Raw genomic sequence first — 24,062 nt, 5'->3', positions numbered from 1 at the left:
AGATAAACCACGAAGATACTTACTTATGCGGAAACAAGAAACTGGATCGTCTCGAATCCATGAATTTGAGGCGGTTTATCGTGATTCTTCACGCTAAAGTGCTTATCTTGCGGTAGAGAAACGTTTATTGTACTTCACGCTAAAACGAACATAAACAAGGATAAAGCAAACTAACTCATGCATGAGAATCAACGAATAATCGTGGTTAATCATTAGAGCAATAAAAAATGTCTGTCTTATTTCACTTTATACTACTGCAATAGATTTGATCATTTCTTCTTTAATACACTATAGTACACATTAGCCATTATATACTGGAAATTCTTCTCTCGCATCCGTTATAAAATATACCTAAGAAATGATGGAAAAAGTAAGTGAAATAAAATAAAAGCAGAATACTTTAAGAGATACTTTAGATATAGACAATGAAATGCGTTCAGTTTCGCTTTGTGTTATGTATTTTCGCGATTCGTATTCTGAGAAATGAACAGTGAGGACACTATTCGCGATAAAGAATAAAATCGGCCTATTGTTTTGCTCTTATCTAGAAGCATACGCGATTTGAATAATAAAGGAATGGTTCAAGAAGAACGTTTGATAAGTAAAGTGGGTAATATGGCACATAAGATGAAGTGCAATGTTGCTGTTCATTTCCGTTTCCGTTGAATTGTGATGCAATCCTGTTTAGAGTGTCGATATATTTCATTATGATATATCTAATACATTTTAATTTTAATAGTTATATTGAATAGTTTAGATAGATAATTTTATCAAACAAATTAGTTATGTGGTAATTATATAACAAAAGTATTTCAGAATTACTTAAGATATTTCAGAATTATTTAAAATTTATATTTTTATATTTTTGAATTATTTTTTAATTAAAAATATTTAGTTTTTAGAATTCATTGCAACTTTAAATAAAAGATAATTCTTAAAAAAATTTTGAGATAATTTATAAAATGATAATTAAATCGATCAACATAAATATTTTACTTCCAATTTTTGTTACGATTGTTAATAATAACAACTCACACCTTGATATTTCAGTATTCCATACTATTTTAATATTAGCATACCTCTTTCCAGCCAAGAATTTCTTTTTCAATTTCATCAACTATATTTTTATATATATGTATATATTCCATATTTATTTAATCCATTAGTAAAATTCTTTAACATTTCATAATGCATTATATACAATTATATATACATAATTAATATAATATATTAACATATATAATACAATATGCTAATATATTGTAATTTGGAAGCAACTCGAAATTTTATTTTCTTTAAATAAATATAATTTTGTATTTATACAATGATAAAACATATGATTGTATGAATTATAACATAATATCTTAACAAAATTTCTTTTTTTAATGTTAAAAATTTAAAAAAAAAATTTGATATTATACTTACTCCTATCCATTATATTTGAGCTGAATATTTATTGCCAATAAATAGTTTGCATTTTTCTTTCGAAGCTGAATGAATAAATAAGTGAGATTCTCAGTCTTTGTGAACATCTATAAAATGAAAAGGAAATCCCGTGACTATCTGCGTGACTAATCGCGATTATAATCGTTATAATGATTCTTATTAGATAAGTTATATTGTTGGAAGAATATTGTATCCGAAGAATAAAGATGGAGATCGATTATCATGAGGAGGAAGAAAAGAAAGGAAATGAGGAGATAGTGAAAAGAATAATAATTTAAATAGCGCGATTTAATACTACGTGGATAGGCGCAAGCACACATTCCATTGTATGTTTCTTCGAATCACTTATGTGCATCGAGATAAATATGATGATTATAAATACCAAACTAACGATTTGGTTACATAGCCAATAAAATGTAACATGAATAATCATATTGTATTAGTCATATTCTCGTATTAAAAAAAAAAACATGAAGATAAAAGAAAGAATCAAAAGAAAGAATGATAATAGACGAATAAGCAAGTTGACTGCGCAACTATAAATACATACGCGCGTAAATTTCTAGTAAATTCAGTCAATTGTAATGTTTAATAGTACGATATACGATATATATCGTATAAAATATTATATCAAAAGAAGACAATAGTGAAAATCATAATAATTTGATACTTAAAATTGTGAGTAATAATCATAAGCGAAGGAAAATAGAAATTTGGAGTAAAAGTTACAATAATGCAAGTAAATTTACATTTTATATAGATAGCACTAGCATATATATATATGTAGGATAAATAAAAACAGAGAACTATCACAATAAAGCAAAGTATTCATTCATTCCATTGTTATCTATATAATCAATTGTATTTATATCGATGAAAAAGTTTATATCAAATAGAAAAGAAGAAATTAAGTACACATGGTTTCGTTAAAAAAATAGATTGTTTTAAAAATACAATTCTCATTGAAATTTCATATGCTGAGAAATCTGCATGTTATTCAATATATATTGTTATTCGATATAAATTTACGAAGGATATGGAATAAAAATTTCTTATAATTAGAAATTTTAGTACATAAATACGTGATTTTAATTTTCATCAATAAAACAGAGGGGAGTAAAATATATATTATATATTTCGCCGTAATAGAAGTTGTAAACATATATTTAAAAGAATAAAATTATATATATACACAATTTATGTATAAGTTTCATAGACGACATATAATAAGTAACAAATCTGAATCGCGTCGCCATCTCCTATTAAAGCTACACAACTCTTTTTCCTCTTGCTCAGCCAATTATGCTTTGCTTTTCTGCTTCGCTGTGTTATCGACGATGAACCATTCTTAGCAAAAAGTATTGATTCTTTGATTGATCATCAATAAAAAATATGATTTAGGAAATAAAATACATTTGACAATTCTTTTATTTTAAAGAATATATTTTAAGATTTCCATTATTTTTTCAAATTTATTAAATTTAAATTAATTAAATTAATTAAATTTAAATTTATTAAATTTTTTTTTAAATTAATTAAATTAATTAAATTTAAATTTATTAAAAAATTTTTAATTTCATATCAAATATATATATCGAATATTGATAAAAATTAATATTAAAGAAAATTTCCATAAATATAATTTAATTTCTAACCTTCGCTATTTTTTTTGGCAATAACATATTTTAATTTTACCAAAAACTTTTATTTTCATATAAGTTTATACAATAATTTAGAATATATATATATATACATATATATTGTACTTTATCACAATGCATAGGTATAATTTTCTTAAATTGACATGATATATGTATTTCCATCTGCAAAAATTTTTGTATTTCTAAAGAAAAAAAAAATAGTTTTTCTTATTTTTTTGAATATTTATATGCACATAAAATGTTTTGCAGACGCAAGAAATATTTTGGACTTTCAAAATGCATTATATTTCTCACGTAAGAACAATTTGTATGTCAACATATTGCTTACACTCATTTTTGTTTTACAAAGAATTTTTTTTCTATTTATTATATCATTTTATTTACTTATATATTTTTAATAATATAATTGTTATTTTTAAAAATTAATTAACATATTTATCTTCAAAATATAGTACTTCTTATATAACTAAACACTAAAAACTAAAACTTCTTATATAGCTTTTGACATAATAATTAATATATTTAGTTTTGAAAAAAGATGATGTAATATTTTTAAAAATTCTGAAAATTCAATTGCTATACATTTTCATTATTTAACAATATTTTAGATCGGAAAATAGTTCTGCTTTAGTTCTGACTATGGAACGTAAGCTTTCATGATTGAAAGTCGGGTATTAGAGGTGGCGCCGCATGGCGTTCATTACACAAACTATCACAAAGCGAGAAGGCGATCTCTGTTTTTCTTTCTTTATGTTGATTATGCTGTCTTCGTTTCTCTCTCTTTTCTTTATTCTCCCTCCCCCCTATCCATTGAATATTATATAGTACAATGGTCTATTCTTTCAGTTTACCTGTCTGTTCTTTTCATCTTTGTCCGTTCGCAAGCTGCTTGTTAGTCTCTCTTTTTCCCATTTCGTTTTCTCATAATAGGTTTAGTTTTTCACTCTCTCTAACTTTCTCTCTTGTTCGCAAGTTACAGCACCCTCTGTTCTATTCTCTCTCTTCGTGTGTCTCTCTTTCAGTCAGGCTGCCGCAGTCTCGATCACTCTTTTCTCTTCTTTCTCTCTTTTACTTGGTCTCTCTATCTCTCCTCTATGCCCTTCGTTTCCATGCAACCTCCCTCAGTGCGTGACGGGTCCGCGGGCCACGGAGAGTAGAAGCGCGCGCGCGGCCATGTTTACTCGATTTTGGTGGCGTTTCTTTGTCAGACACGACGCATTCTTATCGGTGCACATTGCAATATTAATTATGCTCGCGGCCGGCCGCGTAACCACGTGTGCACGGTGATTTTTAGTTAATTGTGTTCTCTGTGTTGGAGAAGTGTCATTTTGCAGTTTTTTCGATTGAACACCAAGAGCGTGCGCGTATGTTGGCTCTTCACGATTACGAGCACGTTGCGAGAACGAAAGAAAACGATCAGCATTTGGTGCTCAATAATAAATAATAGATTTTAACCTGGAAGACAAAACGTGACGAAAATACCTCGCCTCCGCGAGATGGAGGAGCTGCATAATGGTGTCATCCTTATCAAGTGTAAGTTTTGTTCCTGTGAGTGTTTGTCAAAATTTCTATTAAATTTTTATTTTCGCGATGTGATTTTTCCGTGTTGCATGCATGTTTAGTGATGATATTCAATTAAAAATAGAAGTACATTTTCTTTTCTGTCACTAATTTATTGAAATTTTTGAACTAAAAATCTAAATAAATACAACGCTCTAACCTGTCTGTTGGCATTGTGTTTTGAAATGAATTCCAGAGATTTGTGAGATAAAATATTTTTCCAAATAAAAAGATAATAGTCAATAATAATTTTTAAAATTTTTTTAAAATGTTCATTCGATGAATGAAATAATGTTTGAATTATAAAAGTGACTATGTGACCAATTCTATTGCGACACGGTCGATCATTGTTCCGATAATTGGCATCGGCACGGTTGCGTGGAAACGATGAAACGCCCGTACCGTGTAGCGTCAACTTCAGGACAGTGCCCAGCATTCTTGGTGCATCATCCATATGTCTCCTTCCTATCCTCTATCGTTTTCTAACGTCTTTCATTATATTAAATCTTCGTTCAATTTGTGAGTAACGTGATTCCGTTTATGAATCATGGTGTTCTCAAAAATGTGTTTCATGATAATGTCAGTAAAAATGATTGTAAAATTATTACATAAAAATCTTGATTTTCAATAATGTCATCCTGCATAAATTGGTAAATTTAATCTTTACATTAAATTATTTTTAGTTTGGAAATTTTTAATAAATCTATTTTGTTTATGAAACGATTAATGTGTATATTCATAATTTATAAATACTAATAGGAAATAAATTTTACAATTTTTATTTCCTTATGATTTACGTCATAAATTTGGTAAATATCGATTGCATGTGGGCTATTATATCAAAAAATAAGAACACATGTGCATAAATGTGAATTTTGAATCATATGTGTCGTGAACATTATAAAAACTAAACCGTATGTTTTTACTTCGGGATTTGAATTGCTATATTTATCGTAATCGGCACGCCTCGTATACGATTTAATCTAATAGATTCGTGTTGGCATACGCGACACCTGCAAGATATCGATTTAAATTTTTAATTTGTCTCGATTTGAGATTGAAATATTTGAGCAACTCATTTAGGACACGATTAATTAATGTGGTAATTTTTGTCAAGTGATGTATGATCTTATAATATAATCAAACAAGTATCGAATATTTACTATATCATAGGATTTGTTATTCGTGCGTGGGTGTGCTTTCTCTTATAAAAGTGCAAATTGAAATGTCATACCGGTCGTCGGTATTTTGCTGGTTATTAAAAATGGTGTTGTATTCCATTCGCTTTCATTATTGTGCACGTAGATGAACCGGTTAAGATAGTGAAGGGGAACAAATAGGTATTAATCTGTACCTTTCGAAAGCGACATGGATAATTATATATATACGCCATATAACGTCTGATTGAATATTTATAAATACATAAATCAGAAATCACTTTCTTTTGAATCTCTTTCTTGAATATCGAGAAATCATGTGTATATGCATATTTCATTATATATTTTTTTCTATTTTTTATTTGTAATAAATATCAAATTATTATTGCCAGTATGAACTAGAACAAAATTTATTACATAAAAACTGTTTCGCTTTTTACATGTATGTATATATAGTTTTTTTAATTACTTTTTGCCATAATTATTGTAATATTAAAATAATAAAATATATGATATATATAATTTTTAGTAACTTATGTAATAAATTTATAGGGGATAACCGAGTGCGTAGTAAATTCGGCTCCCCGCTAGCGAAAAAATAGTAGAAAATTTGTTAGTTATTATAAACGGGAATGAAAAAATACGAAAAAAGAAAAGAAAATAGAACACTGACCGTGACAAGCATCGCATGTTTGAAACCGCAAAAGGCAATTCGTAATGATAATAGTATGGCAATATATGTAATTCAATCCAGCCTATTTCATTGAAGTCACTTCGGTTTCCCTAAAAACCTGTTTAGTTTTACTTTTCCTCTCCCACAGATATATTATCAATAGAGTCTAATAATCTCTATGTATCGATGTCTATATATTTTAAATGTCCTTATAGATCTTTTATTTTTATAATTTTAAAATAGCGTAATTCTATTTTGTTAATTTAATTTAAAAAATTATTTAAATATATATATATATATATATATAATAAATTTTTTAATTGCGGTAGACTCGTCATAAAGAAACAAAACAATATATTACATAAAAATCCTTATTAATTATGATCTAGTAGAGATATATCTTATGACTTTAAACTATGATTTATTACATATATTAATAAATTTATATATTTATATTTTATCTTTTTCATCTTTCTATCGTTATTCAAATGAATGATATAATTAAAAAATTTTAAAAATTTTAAAATATATTTAAACTTTTTTTTTAAAAAATTAAATTCAATATCATAAGAAATTCTCCTAATAGATAATTTTAGAGTATATTTAAATATTTCTTTATAAAAAGTTAATAAAAATTTAGTAAAAATAAATTTAAAAGCTTTCTAATATAAATGAAAAAGATATCGATCTGATCATTGCTTATAAAGATCAAGGTTATTGTGCCATTATGTAATATTGTACGGAAGAATCTATGCGAATATTATGTATCCATTGAAAATCATAGGTGCAGCCATTATGAACTGGTTTCGCGCGCACCCGCTGGCAAGAACAGTTGCCGCCTAATCTCAGTTATGCGTGTTTAAATGTGAACAGTTAAGGGGCCAGGGATAACCGAGTGCGTAGTAAATTCGGCTCCCCGCTAGCGAAAAAGGAAGTATTCTCGTGCCGATGACTCCTCGAATTGTGGACTCTGTCGTCAGAAATAAAGTTAGTGGGGAGCACGTGTGTCTCTGTAAAAAGCTAACCTCTTAGTGAACTGCTCACACGACTTCATGCTTGTAATGAATATACATGTAGCGTACTGTGTAGACTTATACATATAGACTCACATTCTACTATTTTTAATTAATTGATACATTCCAAAATTAATAATTGTATTGTATGAATGCAAAATATCATTTTTTTCGCTTTTCGTTTATTGATATACATATATTTATATATATATATATTTATCTCATTCAATAGAAATCATTTCTCAAAATAAAATAGTAAATAATATTATAGGCACACAAATATAAATTTAAAATGAATAAATTACAGAACTATTTTAATCTATTTATAAAAATATTAATTTCGAAACAAAAAAAGAAATGAGAAGAGATGGAAATTAGAAATTAGAAAGAAAACATAATGAAAATATAAAGCATTTATTTTGCATATTAGAAAATAGAGATAAACGGAATGCGTAGTAGTTAATCGGTCGTATAATACAATTTGACTTGTATACGCATCTGTGACGTAATAGATTTTATAAGACTCTTCCGGAAAACAAGGACAGTATTGTATATCCTGTATATAATTAAATTGCCCTCGCGATTAATTATCGTGCCCGCACTTTTTGTTCGTAAATTTAAATAATAAACGTCTCGACATTGTTAAGATAATTAACAATATTAAATAATTAATTTATAATTTTATATATACAATATTAATACTCTTAAATATATTGAATAATATAAATAATATTTATACTATTTTATGTATATTTATAGAAATATATTATATATATATATTTAAATTTTATTTAAAAAATATATATATGAAGTTTTCTTTAAAATATCTTTAAAGAAGATATAAAAATATTTAAATTGATTTATATAATAATACGAAATATATTATATATTATATAAATTAAATTCATATTTTCATAAAAATATATGCAATTATTAACAAATAATCTTCAAATTTGACATAAAATATTATAAAAAATAATTTGAAAAATGTTTAGTACTTGATTAGCAAGTTAATTACTTTATGTTAAATTACTGTATCATCGATTGTCATTTTGTCATAAAATCATCATTTCAATAGAGATGATTCATATATATTCAGATATATAGAAGTCATTGTATTTTCTGATACGAAATTTTCTTTCACATTCCGAATAGTGCAACGAATGAACTTTCTTGAAAAAATTGTCTAAATAATTTATACTACCTTAACGAATTGCTTAAGTGATCTACGCAACTATAACGAATCGTTTTAGTGATCCATGTATTTCATACTGACTTATATCGTAAATTGATTAATAATATTGATTTAATATTTATATAATTTAGTTTTTTTAGAATTTATTTTAATTCATTTGCGAAATATGAAATAATCTATGTTGGAAATATTACTTACATAAAATTTATGTCAAAACGTAATACACGAGTAGTCGATGAAATAAATCTCGATTATTGATAGAAATTTTTAGTTGATTCAACAATAATCCAAACTATATATTTTATATAATTTTATATATACAATATTTTTAATTATTATATTATGATATATATCTCATAGATTTGGTTCTCGTTTATTATAAGATATTTTATAAATTTCTATTATCTTTAAAAATTTTTTATACGATTGAATGAATATAATTCATTGAGAATAAATATCGCAAAATCATCATGACTAACTTTATACTTACTTACGTATATAATATATTGTATCTATATATTTCTATATTCAGAAAGATAATTACAAATAAGACATTACAAATAATTATATATTCTAGTATTTCGTAAATTTTTATTGGAATCATATTTCATTTTTGATTCATTTAGATATTTTTATTTTGAATATCTATATATATTTATTATTATATTATTATCAATAAAAATAATAATCATGTATATGTAATTTAAAGATATTTATTTCTTAATTGTTATAGTTTCATTCGTCTTTCGCATTTTCTTTAAATAAAATTAATCTTCAATAACTTAGATTGTTGAGAACTATGAGAAAATTCCATTGTTCAATTTTTTTGATATATCTTTATTTTTATTCAAAGAAATTTTAAATGAATCTTACTAACGATGATTCACAATTATTTACAATTATGCACAAATTAAAAACTTTGATAAATTATTTATATTATATTTATATTATATATTTTTATTTATATTATATTTCAAAGTTTTTTTTAATTTTTTCAAAGTCTAGAAAAATAAACAAAAAATTCAAACAATAAAAGATTCAAAGTGGTTTAAAAAGATATGGAGATTAATTCTTTAACACTTCACAAAAAAAAAAATTATTCTAATTATCATCATTCGGCAAATACAATATTATAAAGTGTTGATCAATCGCCGAAGTAACGGCCGAATTTATTTCTTTCTCTCTGTCCTCTTCCCTCTTTGCCTATAATCATGTGATGTTAAAGATTCATTTCTATCCTGTCCTCGTAGCGATCGAAGAAAAAAACAACCGGCGTTTACACTGATCCGTTTGACGCGCGCAGCAAGGACGCATGAAACGCATGCGCCCGCGCTATCGCGTGCATCGTGCGAGACAAGCGCGTTCGTCCTTCTGTCTCCGTCTCGCGAGATCATACGCGTAGGTCGGTCACAACGAAGCAGAGGAACGAGCAACGCGCGACACCCGCGAGAAAATAGTGTCGATCGTATACTCTAACTCAACAGTCGTATTACTCTTCTATCGTCTGTGCTAGTACATTTGTGTTATAGTGGAAAAAACGGTTGACATGTTCGGGTAGATTATTCAAAGTTGCAATAATATAAATAATCGAAACATGTTGAATTTTTCAAGATTCACGATTTATCGATTATTATATTTGTGTATTAATCATTATATTATATTTCATATAAATTTGAAGTTTTAATAATATTTTCATATGTGAATGGTTTCTGATGTTACGAAAGGAGGTTATGCTTGACGGAACGACGGAACTTTTCGAGAATACGAATTGTGGGAGCAAGATCGAGAATCGATTTCGAAGTCCTATTTTGCTGAATTGAACTGGTTAGTAAATTAGCAAAGCTGTGAATAGGATGCTTTTTTACAGTTTGAATATGTGGGAAACATACATACATTGTATTAAATATCGAATTGATTGCATTGAATATTGTTTATGGTGAATAAGCTGTGTGAAGATTATTGAATAGTTAAGAATTACTGTTTTTATTGTTTGTATTTTTAATTATCCTTTTTTATTAACAAGATAATGAATTCGATAAAAAAATCTTTGATATCAGATTTTTAATTTCTAAATTGATTCAGATTTTAATTTCTAAATTCTTATTTTTATATTAATGCAATAAAATTAATTTATAGTATATAATAAATATATGCATAATTTTAAAAAATGAGTATATTAGCACACTTCTAAGCAATGAATATACGAATTAATAAGATAAAAATAATATAATAAAATAAAAATAAAAATAATAAAATTGCTATTTGCAAAAAATATATCCAGAGTCAATCTATTTGTTTCATTTTATAAATTTTATGCTTTAATGACATGAAATTATAAATTGTGCCATCTCTATACATTTATATATGGGAATAAATATGTTAGAACAAATAAATGATTTTTGATTGTTATAGAATTTAATTGAACAGAATTATATTTATTTCATTTCGATTTCAGGAAAAAACGGAACTTGGTAGATTTAGCAAATAAATAAATCAAAAAAAAAAAATTTATTTACATATAATATAGGATAAAATTTTCAAAAAAATTCAATAGAAATTTATTACATACATTTTTCGAATATCTTATGTAATTGTTTCCATATTTCTGTAAAAATTAATATAAGTTTATCATGATTCACAAGTATTCTAAAAAAAAAAAAACTCGATTAATAAATTTCGTTCATTTCAGTGAGAATTATTTTAAACATTTAAAAAAATCAAATAAAAATTCATTTATCTTTTTCGTGTAAAAGAACACGTGCTCTCGTGTTTGGTGTGCATGCATGCATAGATAGATACGTTTATATTTCTCTGTATTCACTCGTGCGTGGTCAGATCGTGTGGGTAGTGGACGACGATATGTTTTCAAATATTTTCATTTTGTGAAAGTCCTCGTTGCGACACGACGCATGAAAAAATAATTTGAATGTTCGATGAATCGAGAAAACGAATCATCTTTTGGCTCTATAGTTCTTAATAGAGAATAAGATTGAATAGTGGAATAAAAAAAAAGATGAATTGAATTTGTTTTTATTTGTTTGTTAAGAAAATGTAAGTTTTAATGTTGTTATTAAACTATTCATATAATTTTGCAGTCAGTAATATTTTTGTAATAATTTTTTTTTTAATAAAATTTAAAAATGAAAATTTAGTAAAATATGTAATTTTTTTAACTTAGTTTTTTGCATTTAATTGATGAACATTTTGCAATTAATTGTATGAACAAATTTTTGATTATAAATATGTATTGTTAATTAATTTTAATTTATTAAAAAAAATAAAATATGTCTACTAAGATATAACCCTAATATTAGAAAAATTTAGATAGGTATGAATTAAGAAAATAATAATATTCAATTTGATTATATTTAATAAATTTTCAGTTCTAATTTAATTATCGTGTACATACTTTTTTTAATAAACTTTTTAATAAACATTGATATTTAGTAATATAAAAAAATTAACTATTTTGAAGAGTCATTAAATTGTCGGTCATTCCTCTTATTATTGAACATAATTTTCTTGATTACTATATACGATGCATGATGGCGCGATAATCGACTTCCTGCGTACGAGTAAATGCAAGGGGTGTCTCGATCAGTCGTGTTATCTTTGAAACATTAATTATCAAGTCTGTCAATGGTAGTGATCCATGATTTATCCTTTAAACCTCGGATCTATTAGTTGTCATTTTTTATTCTTCGAATAGTCTGTTCAAAGAGCATCAGTGCATTATTTTTTTTTTTCGGTTCGTTGAAAAGATTGATAAAATTATAATTTAAGAGAAAATATTTGCATTTATATCTATTATTATTTAAAAATTTAGAATTACTTAATTTAGAATTTTTTGATGATTTTAAAATGAATGAGATTTTAAATTTAGATTTTTTAATTAAAAAAAAATTGATATTGATAAGTAATTTTTTTGTCAAAAATTATAAATACTATGAAAATTTATGAAATGAAAAAACCAAATATTATGTATATCTTCCTTAAAATATATGGAATTCAATAAATCTCTAAAAATGAAAAATAATACATTGCAATTTTAAAAAATTTTTTTTATTTATTTATTTATTTATTTTTGTATTGCATATCATAGATATTTTGAACTGAAACTTTAAATTAATATTATGTTTCTATTAATTAATAAATTTGCATGCACATATGTTACAATATAAAATAGTTCTTACGTTTTTGCATCGATCTTATTGCTAGAGAATTTGTAAATTGAAATTATCACCAAAAAGAGAGAACTCATATTATTATTCAAAAGCTCCATTGGAAAACTGGAAATTATAAAAAATTATAGTCAATTTTTAAATCGCGTATTAAATCTTAGAATTGAATTTTTCATATTGTAATTATGAAAAATTAAAATTTATGTTTTTCCGTGTATATAAGATTAATTGAAATCTCAGTTTACTGCTTTTATTTATTTTTTTTTTTTTTTTTAATTCGGATGAGATACTCGGAGTCATAAAAGCAAGACGGTATATCAGTCTCTGGATGCCGGATTGACGTGTTGAGTAAACATTCTGAATGCGTTATGTGTCGTTTGTGGCGATTTCCTGTTAGTGAGAAGAAAGAATATAGCATAAAGATCGTGTCCTTTTTGTTTATGATGTTTTCATCTTGAATATATAACTTTTTATAGTCTTTATATCTTTAAATTGTTTTTCTTTTTTTTTTTTTTTAAATAATTTTTCATAAAAATCAAATTAATAATATTGCATACACGAAGATTAATAAATCATCGTTTCTTTATTTCGATATAATTTTTAATTATTGAAGAAAAATTTTTTTATGTTTTTCTTGTTCTTTGCTTTTCATTTTTGAATAATTAAAATATAAATTTAATAAAAAGTAATATTTTATAAAAATGACATGGAACACAAATCCAAATAAAAACTATTGAACTTAAATATTCATTTCAAGATATAATATTTTATATATCTTTATTTTTGTTTTTATTATTTATAAAAAAGTGACGCAATATCGTGCTATATACTTTACGATACATTCTACATAAATATATCCTTAGAGGATCTTATCGTCTGTTGTAAAAACATAATTCGTATGCATCACTTTATTTAATAACATTGTAGTATATACTATAATACAATTGTTTTCAAAAGATTCGTACAGAATATTAAATACATTTATTACTATCATAATTTCATTCGTGGATATATTTAATGGATATATTATATTATTAAGCAGATAGAAAATTCTATTAATTTTAAATTCTAAAAATTAGATAACGATCATGAATGATAAAAAGAAAACAAATGTTTAAAAATCGAGAAATAATCAAAATTATACAGAGTAGTTTTTAAGATGATACTCCGTATTTTTCTGAATCATAGATCTTAGCAAAAGACGATCGAATATATCGATCGAATCTATTGCAATATTCATGCCATATTGCAAGTTACAAATGTTTAATGAATCAATGCATATAATTTGAATAAATTATATGTGTTGTATTATGCAATTTGCTTCATAATGAATATTCAGTAATTAATTCTCCATTTAAGATATAAATTTAAAGTTTCGATTGGTAAAAAAATGTTACGTATCAACAATGCAAACTTAATGCAAATATAAATATTTAACTGAAGATGATACATAACTTATTTTTCATATCAAAGATATAATAAATAGTATTTTTTTTTTTTTTTTGTAATTCAACTAATTTATTCATTTAATTTTTAAGCATAGATGAATATAACTATGTAACTCGATATTTGTGATGAATTCATTGACGTGTTATATATATTAATATTCATACAGCGTGAGCAATTATATATCAAATATGCTAAATTCAGAGGTTAAAAGGTGAAATTTTAAATAAATATCAGTAGTCACAGATACGTTAATTATATAATTCTTTAACGATAAAAAATCTTTGCAATATATGACGCGTTCAACGTAGAGAAAAATATGGCAGTATTGTCAATAGTTTTATATAGAATATATATACTATATGTATGAAATTCATTTCCTTTTTGAATGATATTCGTAATATTAATTCAATTAAGAAGAAAAAGAATGTTTTTTCAAGCGATACAAAAAAATATGCAAATGCACTAGAATTTTCTTTAATTGTATAAAAACTATTTCTTTCTGAGAAAATATATGTGTATAAATATGTATGTATTTATTTTATTATTAATCAAAAAACTTTGAAAAACCAAAGAGAACCGAATTGGTGCATATTACTTTATAAATATAAAATTAAGTGATTCATAAATATAAAAAGATATAACATGATTTTTGAATATTTAATAATGCAATAATTTTTTATTTTATAAGTAGTTTGATACTGTTAACGCAAATTATAATACATCAATTAAATTATCATCATTGAATACTTGAGAAATTGCTTATTTCGAATACTAAATATCCTTGTTTCACTTGCACATGTTTTAATAGGATAAATATCAAAATATTGCACATTGATTTAAAATAGAAAAAAAAAGGTCATGAATTTATGAATATTAAATTTAGATTTTTATATTATGATTCTTAGTTAATAGGATAATTGGAAGATAAAGATTAATACGAATATATTTCAAAAAATACCATTAACTTATAAGAAAATTATATCATAAAAACTAAGGAACAAATTGTTTTTTTGAAATAAAATTGCACCATACTTCAGGTAAATCATACATAGCTAAATTTTTGATTTTTTAATATATATATATATATATATATATATATATATACAAAGTTATTACTGAATTATTTTTAGAAATTTTTTAATTTATTTATGAAATGAAATATATATATATATATATAGTCTATTATATTATAAAATATTGATAATTTTTGAACTTGAACTTAGAATTCTTTTTCTGATAATTAGAATATATGATGTTGATCTTCCCCTGTGCGGAAGTGGTAGGTTCAATGCGTTGTTGGTTTTATTAGACCTTCCGGTGTGCGAGCTGCACTCAAGTTATTTCGGTGTTAACATCAGGATGATTATATTGTTAACACGAGTTGTTCTGCGTTTCATATACTTTTTCTCACATTTATAAACTAAATGTATATGTTTTCACATGTTTGGTTGATTTTAAGCGAATTTGACTTCCTATTGGATCTTTTTTAAGCATTTTATGAGAAATGCACAAATTATATAAATATAATCAAATAAATATGATAAATAAAAAAAAAATATTCTGTAAAATGTTCTAACCTATTTCGATCAAATATTTGTCATCATTTAAGATGCAAATATATTTCAATATAAATATATTTCAATACATTAAAAAATATTACAATAAAATGAATAATAATAAGAATAAACGATTAATTTTTTTTTTATATTTCTTATCTTTTTTTACAAGAAATGAAGTATTTAAAAAATTTGATATTGTTACATGTTACAACTGAAAGCTGTAGAATGAAAAGTGAATATAGAAATCAAGTCTTGACTGACATATGAGAAAATGTGTAAACATTGACTATATGTGTGCTTATCTTTAAAACGTGGGAACGTACCAAGTCATATTTAACTCAAATGATTGCTAATTGGATAGATGACAAACGCATAACTGGACAGTCATGGATAAACCTCATAAATGATCAAGTATATTGTTTCATATATATATATATATATATATATATATTTATATTATATTATATATATATATTTTTGCCGCGTTTCGAAATAATAATATTTTTTTAGCGAATAGTAATAGATTAAAAGTAAAACTATAAAATAAAATATTATGACTTTGAGGAAGTGACTCATTTGCGCACCCTTATCTTCATTTATATTGTTTCTAAACATGTTCATAGCAAGTTTAAAAGTTTAGTAATATAATCGATATGAACTCGATGCGCATTTGGTATTCTTCCATTAATAAATAGCAAATATTTGAAAAACTATTATAAAAAATGCAAATATTGATAAAAAAATAAATTGATAGAAAGATCAAATACAATTTCGTATGAATATTTATTTCGTACGAAATAAAATATATTTATAAATGAATAATTATGAAATGAATAATCTTAAAGATTTTGTATATTATTTTTACTAGTAAATAATTTAGTTGTAATTAATTATTTAAAAGAAAAAAAGAAAAATTAAGAATAATAGATATCATGAAATACATGATCGATTTTTAAATATAATCGATGTTAAAGATCTTATTGACTTTCGAAGAAGGGTGATCAAATCTCGAACGATTGACACATATTATATAAATAGAGACTGTCGTCACACGTTTCGTAACTATATTTTCACAAAAATATAGTTAGTATTAAGAGGCGTATGGAAATGAGTTGTCTTGATCTCGAGGAGGTTGTTTAACGAACGATCTTACAAAACTCGTACTAGTTTAACATCAGATTTGTAATAGCATCCTTTCTCGCTTTACCAATAATTATTTTTATGAAACTAGTTATTTTCTTGAAAAATGAAATAAATTTACAGATACAATGCATTGAAAATTACTCTTGATGAAAATATTGGGATCAGTTTCTCGACTTAATTATCAAGTATCATACTCATTGAACTAGAAACAATGGCTACGACTAATGATGTCTAACAAGTAAGAAGAGAGAGCGTTATATACAGAGAGAATAATAATGTGATCCACTTTTAGTTCGAACATCTTTCTCTATAAGAAAGTTTTTCAATAATACTATTTGATAAATTTGATTAAAAAAAAATTACAAAAAATAATTCGTATTTGTGAAAATGTTGTATCAATTATAATAATTTTCGAGAATAAGATAATATTATCGATAAATGCTGAAATTTATTGTAAACAATTCTAATAATGTTTATATTTTTTATAAATAAAACTGAAAAAAGATATATTAATATGTTGAATAATTGAATAATACGAATTATATTGATAAATTTTTAATTAAAATAGAACTATATTGAAAGTGATATTTTTATTAATAATATTTTTTTTCTCAATCTTTCATTGTTTTTCATAGTGATGCTTAAATTAGAATTTGAAATTAAGATTATATCATTTAATTTCAGATGCTTAAGTTAGACTAATTTGAGACTAAGATTATGTCATTTAATTTCAGATGAACCACGTTCAAGGTGCAGATCATGGGATGACGTAGGACCGACTAAAATGGAAACAGTCGGCCAAACGCATAGACAACACCATCCCTCTTTGGAGGCAACTAGATCCAATACTTCAACACAGTCGGCTAGAAGTGAGGATTCCTGGTGCTCAGCTTCAGACCATGACCTTTCTTCGGATGATGAGAGTGAAAAGAGTAATATCAGTATTAAGTAAGCACTACAAATATAATCGAATATATAAACTTTGATAATAAATGCTTATAAAAAACATTTTTTAATTACATTTATTTTACATTTAATTTATTAAATTAAAAAAATCCAAATATTTATTAATATTCAAAACAGAATTTTATAATATATTTAAAAAAATGTAATTTTATATATATTAAGTATTTTCTGAAAAACAAAGTTATAAATTTTTTTTCTAATAATTTCAATTTTTTATTATTAAATTTAATAAAAAAGTTCATGATTCGAATTAATTGATTGAATATAATTATTAAATTATTGTTAATTTAACAAATCAATCATTGAACTTTCCTACAGTGATATTCTTATCAAGACACATATATCGAAACGATTGTTAATTCTCTATAGAAGTAATTGCCAATTGAGGAACACATTGCACAAAGCAAGGACATTATGCGACAAGTGGAGACCTCAAAATATGCGAGTGAACAATGCTGATCCATTGGATTCGCCCGGAAATCATGGAAGACTATCTAGATGGTTCAGCATCCGGAGAGGATCAACGCAACAATATGATGTGGATTCTTGCGACACGGTATCCCTTACCAGTCCGATCAAAACTCCCCAAATGCCGCAACTTTGTGAAGTAATTATCCAAAAATTATTTCGATACATATTCTTTTTATAAAAAATTATTTTATATTTTAATAATTAAAATAATTAATATTTTTAATTTTTACACTATACCTCTTGTTCTTAAAATTTTTTTTAATGATATAAAATAAAAATTTGAAAAAAAATCGAATAATATATAATAATTATTATTAATAAAAGAATAATCAAAAACTATTATTATTATTATATAAATTTATATTATTATATGTATATTTATTATACATAAGATAATATATAAATTTAATACATATATGTATAATTTTAATTAAGATTGAAGAAGAAAATAGCGCAATGGTACAATTTCAATGTATGCAGCAACGTAGACAAACTCCACCCGCTCTTCCTCCAACACCTTCGAATTTAACTCCTCAACAATTAAAACGTCGACATATAGTAGCCGCTATAGTACACTCTGAAAATAGTTATGTGTCTACATTACAGAGGCTAGTAAATGTACGTATTAGCTAAAATTATGGCACATAAAATTCTTTCCAGAAATTTTATTTAAAAATATTTCATTTCAGGATTACAAGAAACCATTAGAGGAATCCTCGCCACCTATATTGAGTCAGGCAAAAATAGCAACATTGTTTCATAGATTACCTGAAATTCTGCAATGTCATACATTATTTAGAATTGCATTAGCGGAATGTGTACGTTCATGGGATAAAGACGAAAAGTTAGGAGATGTGTTTGTAGCAAGTTTCAGCAAGGCTATCGTTCTTGATATTTATAGTGGATTTATAAATAATTTTTCAGTAGCTATGGATTTGGCTAAACAAGAATCAAAAAGAAAGACTGCACTTGCTGATTTTTTCAAGGTATAACTGAAAATAACAATACTTGTTCTTAATCATATTATAATAGATATGATAATATTTCAGGTGAAACAAATAAGTGCACATGACAGATTATCTTTTTTTGGATTAATGGTAAAACCTGTACAAAGATTTCCACAGTTTATATTATTCTTACAAGTAAGTATTTTTTAATTTTAATTTCAATCACAATATTAATATGATTGAAAAATTTTTACTAGGATTTACTGAAACATACACCCCAAGGTCATCATGATAGAATGTCGCTGCAATTGGCATTAACTCAATTAGAAAGTTTAGCAGAAATGTTGAATGAAAGAAAACGAGAAGCAGAACAATTCCAAGCATTTAAAGAAATGCTTCGACATGTATCTGGAAAACTGTCTCATCGTCCTCTTTCATCTTCATCTAGGTATTTAATAAGAGAAGATAATGTTACACAGTTAGTAAGTAAAATTAAGTAAAATTTTTAATAAAATTCTAAATATTATAATGTAATGTAATGTAATGTAATTTTTTACTTATATTATGAAAAATAATTTTAGGAATTTAATCAAAATGGCATGATAACAAAATCAAAAAGAAGAAGGTTATTACTTTTAAATGATCTCGTAGTATGTGTTTCGGTGACCCCAAGATCTGCAGAAGATTTTAGTGGTAGTGAAAGACTAACTTTGAAGTGGACATATCCTGTATCGGATATTGAGGTATAAGAATTTTAAAATAATTTTAAAAATAAACAATAATAATCAATAATATAATACATTATATTATAGATTCAGGATACAAGCACTTCACCCACATTAAGTCGTTTATTGACTGCTGGTCTAAATAAAGGTGGTAGTCTAAAATCTGATAAAAGCGGAGATTGCGGACAAGCAGGTGCAGATAATCTGTGCGTAGAAATGAATGATCTAATGCATGATTATGAGGTTGTGTCTAGGATAAGTGATCTGATTGCACAATTGAAAGGTAAATACGAGGTAAGTAAAAAAAAATTATCTAAAATTATGAATTATGATTATGATTTTATTTTTATATCTTTATAATTAAAAATATTGAATTTAAAGGGAATGACGCTTGAAAAAACTAAACAAATTCTACAGTCTATACAACTTTCAATACAACAAAAAGATGAAGATATGGTTTGGGCAGATAGTTGTTGCTTACAATTAGTAACAAAACAAGGACAAATGTACACATTTCAAACTGAAAATCCTTTAGTGAAAAAAGATTGGATAACGGAACTTAGATTAGCACAATTAGCCTTAGATCCAAATAATTCGCCATCTTGGGAAGTACCTGAACAAGAACAAAGACCATCTACCAAAATGCCGCTTTTTGTTAGTTCTCAACAAGTATATCATTCGCAACATCAGACAGAAGTAAGATATTTAATGCAAAAAATATTTTATTTTTCATTATCTTTAAAATTCACAAAACAATAATTTATTTATTTTTTAGGTACGTTGCGGTTGCTATTACACCACGCAAAATCCACGACCTACAAGACGCCGTGGTAGAAGTCAAAGTTATTTATGGATATGTACAGGAGACGGTATATCCAGTCATGTAACAGTATTTGGTCAATCAACGACAGCCTCAGCCACCTCCTTAAAACAAATTACGACTTTTGACTTAGTAGAAACTAAAGTTGCCGCTATAGAATTCGTAAAGGGTATCTCTTCCGATCCATTGTCATTAGCAGGAGAAGTTGTATGGATGGGTACAGATTCTCGTAAAATTATTATTTATGCCGCCTTAGAACCTGAGAAGCAAGAAGAATTAGGAAATTATTCTGTTGCTGGTCCAGTAATACAAATCAAATATCATTGTGATAATGTTTTTGTTGCCCTAGGAATTGGTTTGCTTCTACTCTTTAAAAGACAAATGGACGGCACTTGGAATCTTAAAGATCCATTTGTAATATCTCTAGGAAGTGAATCAGTATCTTGCTTGATGCCAATCAATGCATCTGTCTATGCTGCTTGCGGCAAAAAAGTTTGGGTACTTAACGCAGTTAATGGCGATGTTACCAAAAGCTTTAGCGCTCAACACGAACATGTTGGTAGTGTGAAACTAATGGCTCATTCTGGAGTCGGTCTTTGGGTTGCTCTTAAGAATTCAAGTACTGTCTGTCTATATCATACAGAAACTTTTAAACATCTGCAGGATATCAACATTGCATCCAATGTATTGAGAGTAACAAGATCGAATGCTTCGAATTCTTGTGGTGACAACTTAAATAATAATCAAACTACCGTTACTGTGACAGCACTTTTAGCATGTAAGGGTTTACTTTGGGTGGGTACAAACGTAGGCATCAGTTTGACAATTCCTTTACCGAGATTAGAAGGTGTACCTATTATTAGTGGCCGAGTCAATATTTCATATCACGCACATTTCGGTCCTATTACCTTTTTACTTGCTATTCAGAATCCAAGAAATATGATAAATTGTACAACTGATGAAATTAATGATGAGGAAAATATACAATTGAGATCAAAAGAATCGGATAATAATAGAAACAGAGACCGAGCAAGTTTAGATTCCTCTACATCGAATAGTATATTAAAATTGAAGCAACAATTGGCAGGTAGTCCAGTGATGTTGAGACGAAAACGTAGTAAAGAATATGAGAATAGAGGTTCAAAAACACTTCCTAGAGGACTCGGTTCTGGTGGAGGATTTCTCTCAAATTCTATGTCCGGATCACACAGTTCTGGAGAAAATTGCGACGTATATGGTTTATATGGAGAATTGATGTATGTGAAGGATTACGAAAACGAGAATAACTCTGGCATTGATTTAATTTATGAACCATTAAGAAGAAGCGATCCAGAACTGGCAGCCATACCAAATAAAGTTAGTACCTTAGATCGTAGATTAAAAATGAAAATCACTAGACCTAGGTCGCTTGATTTATCAAATTGGTCTGTCGATTCTCATACAAGTTCTTTATATACGTCTTCGGGCTCAGAAGAAAATCTCTCATTAAAAACTGGTAAATTGTCTCGAAATAGTAGTACAGCTAGTCGAAATGGCCCTTATGAAACAACCACTCCCAACAGTAGTATAGGACAATCTGTACCGGAAACGATACCACCACATAATAATATAAAAACAAATACTAAAAAAATCAACAAGACATTACAACAAATAGAACAGCCTAAACGAACTGTTTTAACTTTGATGGGTGGTCGAGGTTATATCAATTGGAGACAACTAAATGCGCAATCAATTACTGATAAAGGTTCTAAATCAGGTTATACTTTTAAAGATCCTAATAGTAATGATGCACACATTGTTCTGTGGGAAATGAAATTATGATACTCAATTATATTAGGCCTTTCGATCCGACAGTATAGATAAAAATGATAAAATGCTTTTAATGGCCGATGGCGAGCTCTGTAGAATCGGCAAATAGGACCAAAAAAGAAATTATTGTCGAATTGATATCCATTTAATCGGGATACTCGACAAGAATATGTTAATTAATTAGCTCACTTTTTAAGTTAGTCGCACAATAAGTGTTCGATAATGTTTTTTTGGAATTATGTTTAAAATAATGTTCAACATTTTCGAACGTTCTTATCGTTTGCAGTGCAAAGATAGTTTTCATATAGCTCTCTAAAAAAGAAAAAAGAAATATCTTTTTATTACATGCTTCCATCCTTTAATGCAATGAAGATCTTAATATTTTTGTTATAAACAAATTCTTTTATGTACACTCGTATATAGGTTTTCACTTTTTTTTTTTTTAGGAACAAAGAGCATACGAATTTGCATATTATTGAAAAGAAGAATTAATCTTTGAACATCTATTTTGATAAATATTTGTTATTTCTGTAGTTATAAATAAAATAGTTTAAAGCAGTGGTATTCTTATAAATAATAATGTAATAAAAATGATTAAATTTAAGATTATTTATGAATTAATTTGAAAAATGATCGTGACAATGAATACCACTGATTTGAAATTCCAGTTTTTCGAGTTTTTGTTACTCGGTGGCAATCATGTGATGTGCACATGTATTTGTAAGATATATGAATATAAAACGTTATCTTACGCTTTATACGCAGGACGTTTCGCGTCATGGGAAAAAATGATAGAATTTTTAAGCGTTTCTTTTGTTTTCATTTCGAATCTTGTAAATGAAAATATAAAAAAAGGACTCCCACTTTTGTAAACGGGATGAAATAAAGGACACAGAACAGCGCCTGTGATTTATTTTTTCGATACACACAAACATATGAATTTTTGACAAATGCTATATTAAATACTTTTTTAAGTTTTTTTCATTTATAAAAAAAAAAAATGATAAAAATACAAGTAATAATATCAAAAAAAAAATCATAAAATTTAAATATCGCACAACTAAGTTTATTGGATGCATTTAATTTTTTTGATAGATAAAGAAATAAAAAAATAAAATTTGAAATTTGATTTTGATGTTTTAAATATATATATATATATACATATATATATATATATATGATATTGTTGCTCTTTATCACATGATGTTGTAAATCATCCTATATATTTAATAATATTTTTTGAGAGTGCGTAAGATAGTTTGTCTTTTATAAACGTATGTTGAACAT

General features: G+C 26.0%; 1 protein-coding gene across 10 annotated transcripts in view; it reads left to right on the top strand.

The window, feature by feature from the left end:
- LOC122716901 (rho guanine nucleotide exchange factor 10) overlaps positions 1 to 23,677 on the top strand; it is a 38,770-nt gene extending 15,093 nt beyond the window's left edge. For 6 of the 10 annotated variants that reach the window (XM_043940403.1, XM_043940399.1, XM_043940402.1 and 3 more), the window contains 10 exons: positions 17,772 to 17,985; positions 18,373 to 18,610; positions 18,910 to 19,092; positions 19,164 to 19,460; positions 19,524 to 19,616; positions 19,679 to 19,903; positions 20,003 to 20,164; positions 20,234 to 20,440; positions 20,528 to 20,842; positions 20,922 to 23,677. In XM_043940403.1, the coding sequence (XP_043796338.1) occupies positions 17,772 to 17,985; positions 18,373 to 18,610; positions 18,910 to 19,092; positions 19,164 to 19,460; positions 19,524 to 19,616; positions 19,679 to 19,903; positions 20,003 to 20,164; positions 20,234 to 20,440; positions 20,528 to 20,842; positions 20,922 to 22,787 (3,800 nt within the window). In that variant the 3' untranslated portion in view covers positions 22,788 to 23,677. Of the gene's footprint in view, positions 1 to 3,613; positions 4,641 to 7,381; positions 7,485 to 10,143; positions 10,260 to 10,429; positions 10,530 to 17,129; positions 17,276 to 17,771; positions 17,986 to 18,372; positions 18,611 to 18,909; positions 19,093 to 19,163; positions 19,461 to 19,523; positions 19,617 to 19,678; positions 19,904 to 20,002; positions 20,165 to 20,233; positions 20,441 to 20,527; positions 20,843 to 20,921 lie in introns of those variants that run through there. The other 4 variants (XM_043940406.1, XM_043940405.1, XM_043940408.1 and 1 more) reach the window with 4 other exon arrangements.
- The last annotated feature ends 385 nt before the right edge of the window (positions 23,678 to 24,062 follow it).

This window comes from Apis laboriosa, unplaced genomic scaffold (assembly GCF_014066325.1).
Source record: "Apis laboriosa isolate Shangri-la unplaced genomic scaffold, ASM1406632v1 scaffold49_cov149, whole genome shotgun sequence".
NCBI lineage: Eukaryota > Metazoa > Arthropoda > Insecta > Hymenoptera > Apidae > Apis > Apis laboriosa.
This window is presented reverse-complemented; position numbering and strand designations above follow the sequence as displayed.